Source organism: Caenorhabditis briggsae (assembly GCF_000004555.2).
Source record: "Caenorhabditis briggsae complete genome, chrIV, whole genome shotgun sequence".
In the NCBI taxonomy this organism is placed as follows: domain Eukaryota; kingdom Metazoa; phylum Nematoda; class Chromadorea; order Rhabditida; family Rhabditidae; genus Caenorhabditis; species Caenorhabditis briggsae.
The window spans coordinates 13,238,357-13,242,694 of record NC_013487.2 but is presented as its reverse complement, the minus strand read 5'-3'; the positions used below and the strand labels follow the sequence as shown (position 1 = coordinate 13,242,694).

General features: G+C 33.4%; 1 protein-coding gene and 1 non-coding gene across 2 annotated transcripts; both read left to right on the top strand.

Annotated features, from left to right (window-relative positions):
- Positions 1 to 2,211: 2,211 nt before the first annotated feature.
- Positions 2,212 to 2,316, top strand: CBG26838 (the record flags this gene model as incomplete). The annotated part of the gene is made up of 1 exon (XM_045236110.1): positions 2,212 to 2,316. The coding sequence occupies one exon, from the start codon at positions 2,212 to 2,214 to the stop codon at positions 2,314 to 2,316; it is 105 nt and encodes a 34-aa protein (XP_045100400.1).
- Positions 2,317 to 3,942: 1,626 nt separating this feature from the next.
- CBG28209 lies at positions 3,943 to 4,014 on the top strand. Its single transcript has one exon. It is a non-coding gene (tRNA).
- Positions 4,015 to 4,338: the final 324 nt, after the last annotated feature.

Genomic DNA, 4,338 nt, shown 5'->3' with positions numbered 1-4,338 from the left:
AAAAAACGGCCAAAACCGCGAAAAATTCGATAAAAAGGAAAAAAATAAGTCAAAAATTTTGCGAAAATATTTATTGTTGGGTTACGGTAGCACTAGTTTGCCGGCTGTGTTTTCGAAAATTCTCCTTGAAATACGGTGGCCTAACTTGTGTGAAAATTCGGCCACAACTCCAATTTTTTTGCACAAGAATAATACTGTTCCATGGTTCATAGGACGAATGAAAAAATTATTTTCGAATTCTGTTTGAATCTGAACATCATCGGAACATAAAACTTTTTTTCAAAAAGTGAAAAAAATATGTTTGCTGTTTCAAACTTTAAAAAGTTTCTAGACAAACATTTTCATGAGATGTTTTCCCTTGTGTCTTATTAAAATCGATTCCAATCATTTTTCACAAAAATTCGACCACCTAAAGCCCCATTTCACTTCCTTGCCATTTGAGAAAATTAAAAATTTCTTTAATAATTCCATAGTTTTATGTAAACTTTACAAAACTTTTATGGCTTTAATGAATGAGATATAGCGGTTCCTGCTTCAGAGTTCACTAGCAATGTTTTCTCATTAAAATATTTGGCAAAATATGGAGAATTTGAAAATTTAGAAGTCCTAAAAATCAGAAAATTTCCCGTTTCAATAGTGCAAAATATATATTTCCATAGAAAAAAGATAATTGGAAGAGTTAAACATTTCATCGATTTTGAATTGTAGATAATCCCAATTATTATTTTTGGAACGTCTGAATCTGAACTCAATCCGAATATAAATCCGTTGAGAAAAAACTAACTCTGTGTGAATCTGAACATCATCGGAACATTAAACCTTTATTCTCTTTTCTTTAAAAAAAGTGAAAACATTTGTTTGTTGTTTCAAACTTTAAAAAATCCCTAGAAAAATATTTTCATGCAATGTCTGACCTTGAGATTTGTTATCACAAGTTCCATCCGTTATATAATAAAAAATTCAAAGTAAAAATAGTTACAAACAAACCGTTTTTAATCCTTCAAAATCTCCGTTCTGACCTGTATAATTTTCAATGTTTCAATAGTTTTATGTAAACTTTGCAAACTTTTTGTGGCTTTAGTACGTGTGCTACATACACTACTTTTCCAAAGTTTACCTACATTCTTGAAATTAGCGACGTTTCGATTACGAGTTGGATAAACTGACTAGGGAATGGCGNGAATCGGGNATGGAGNTATGACCTGTATCATTGAAAAGCTGAGAAAAAAGTATGGACCCTTATGAAATCAGAATTTGCTATAGAGCTATCAGTTCGTAGAAAATTAGGTCTGAAGCTCCAAATTGTCTACTATTTTCCCTTAATTTCAATTGAAATTTCGGATCGTGTGAACACAAATACATAAATCGAAAATTTCTATTGAAATCGAAGAAAAACAGTAGGCAATTTAGAGTTTTAGACCTGATTTTCTCCGAGCTGATGGCTCTATAGAAAATTCTGATTACATATTCGTTCATAACTTTTTCTCAGCTCTCCGATGATATAGGTCATGTCATACCCGATTCACGCCATTCCCTGTGGAGGAAAAATGAAAACATTAAAAATAATTGGTATAGGAAAACCCAAAATTCAATCCGAACATAAAACAGTTATATTGTTCAAAAAACAAACCGATATTTTTGCTGTTTCCAAATTCAAAAAATTTCTAGAAACATATATTTCAACCACCTGAAGCTTCATTTCACTTTCTTGCCATTGCCAAAATTCAATAGACTCAGATTTGCTAATTAACAAATAGAAACATTTTTACAAACAAAAAACATTTTTAATCCTTCACAACCTCCGTTCTGATCTATGCATAATTTTTACTGTTTCAATAATTTTATATACTTTTTGAATGTTCCGGGACTATAGTACGTGGGTCTCATAGAATACTGTTTCAGTTTTCACCCATTTTCTAAAAGTTATTAATGTTTTCGTTACGAGTTGGACAAAACATGAAAAAAATAAACATTAAAAATTTCTAAAATCGGAATTTTTGAATGTAACTGACTAATAATTTCTATTTCCCAAATGCAAAATATGGGTTTCAATAGAAAAAGTGACAATCGAGTTTTCGATATTTCATCTGTTTCGAAAAACCCAAAAAAAATCATATTTGTCTCTTTTTGAACCTGAACATAATCCATTCCTTTTCTGTTCGAAAAAACATTGATGTTTCGAAATTTCCAAAACTTCCAGAAAACTATTTTATGAGATGTTCGCCTTATCCATTCATCTTTTCCATTCATTTTTTAGAAACATTCAAACAAACCCCTAATAGTAAAATTCTTACTTTTTGGTCTCAAGAAAAATAATTTTGTGAGATGTTTGCTCTCCTCTTTTTATCATCAAGTTCATTCAATTACAATTTGTTAATGCTCATATAAACCCTAGTAATACAAATCCACCTGAAGCTCCATTTCCCTTTCTTGCCATTTCCCCCACCAGGCCTCCCATTTTCGGTGCCAGTCGGGTAGATCAATTAACTTACGGAGCCTTCGCCCCCGGCTGGTAATTGTTCCCTCTTTATACATACTGGTCAGTAGTGAACAACACGTTATACACATTTTATGTGAGTGGGGGGATCCGTTCCTTTTGTTTATTCAGTCAATCATTGAATTTCAATTGGAACCGGAGAGAGGAGGGGAAAGGGTTCATGGAAGATAGAATAGTTTTGATATCCAGGAGAACGGGAAAATTGGTTTATTGTGTTTGTCTGTGTTAGAGAGTGGTCAAATCATTTTAGAATGATTTTGGTAGGCCGTCCAGATTTTTCTAAACTTGACTATACTACCGTAAGTGCTTTAAAGAAGCTTGCACTTTAAGCCTAATATAAATAGTTTCATCTAAAAGGTGCTTAATTTGTCTGCCTACAAACATTGTAGATGATTTTACTGGATCAACTTGAAAATTTCAGAGTATACTAAACAGAAACATAGCTTGAATTTTATAGTTGACAACTTTTTTGTACAAATTCATTTAAATGAGATATACCGCTTGAAAGGGTCATAACTTTAACCTCAGGGCTGTTTCTGGGCTTGTTTTGTTCCAAGGTTTATATCTCATTTGGACGAATTTTCCCAAAAAAGTTGTTTAATTCAAAATTGAAGCTCTATTTTTGTTCAGTATACTCTGAAATTTTCTTGCATACTCAGTAAAGTACACCGTATTTTTTAAGCATCCAAAGTTGGTCATTTTCATCTTTTAGCCGGTACTGTATCCCCTTCAGGCCTAGATGTGTTTTCAAAAGCCTTACCTGGCTTTGGCTGATATGATCGTATCTTTACTGTTCTATACTTATGCTAATTTGATTTTAATCAAAACAAGCTAGCTGGTGCGGCTTCGGCGCGATTCAAAACTTATTTTGACCCACTTCAAAGATATTTTTACACATTAACCCTAAAAGTTTGAAACTTTCTCTCATTTCCCCAACTACAGATCATTAACCCAAACTTTTCCTCCGTATGATCCGAATCATTCGTATATCCCGGATATTTTCTGGGTTCCGCCCTGTTTTCTCATCCATCCTCCCCATTCTAATCTTCACTAGCTCCCGTCACTTTCTCAATTTTCTCTCGAATTGCTTTTGTTTTTTTTTGTGTCTGTCTCAATTGCGCGCATCTCTTTATTGTTTCTATAATCCGACAATTCGTTTTTTTTTCGACGAGAGAGTATCCAGATCAGAGAGATGCAGACAAATCTCAAGAAGTGAATGTGTTTGGGGATTCCTCGATATTATACTCGCACTAGTGAAAACAATGAGGGACATTAATCTGAGAATTTCCCTACTTTATTAACTGCTAATTGAGAGTTTGCATTCTAAACTTTTCACCGTTTCAATATTTATCTTTCTACTCCCTCAAATTTTTCTTCTTACTCTATCTTGTCGCGGCAATTTCCCGGTGTTTCTTATTGGCACTGAGCCTTCCTCTTCTCCCGTGTCCTCGGTAGTATAGTGGTGAGTATCCGCGTCTGTCACATGCGAGACCCGGGTTCAATTCCCGGCCGGGGAGAAATTTTTTTTTTGGATTTCACTCAACTTTTGTAGTTATGAAATAAGATTTTTTACTACTGAAAATTGCAAAAAATATTTTCTGTTTCACTTTTGATACATATGAATCGAATTTAACCATTTTTTGATAATCTTCTTTCTGTTTCAAGTTATTCATAACGCTCTCACAGTTTTCGAAAGTTAGTTAAACCATTATGATGATGAGTATACTCAAAACATTTTTTGAAATTCTCCCAGCTGGAAATCAAGGTTTTGCCCCAAATCCAAGTCAAGCTTTTCTTCCTTCTTCTTCTCTTCGGAACAACTTTCACCTACTTCCTGTAAC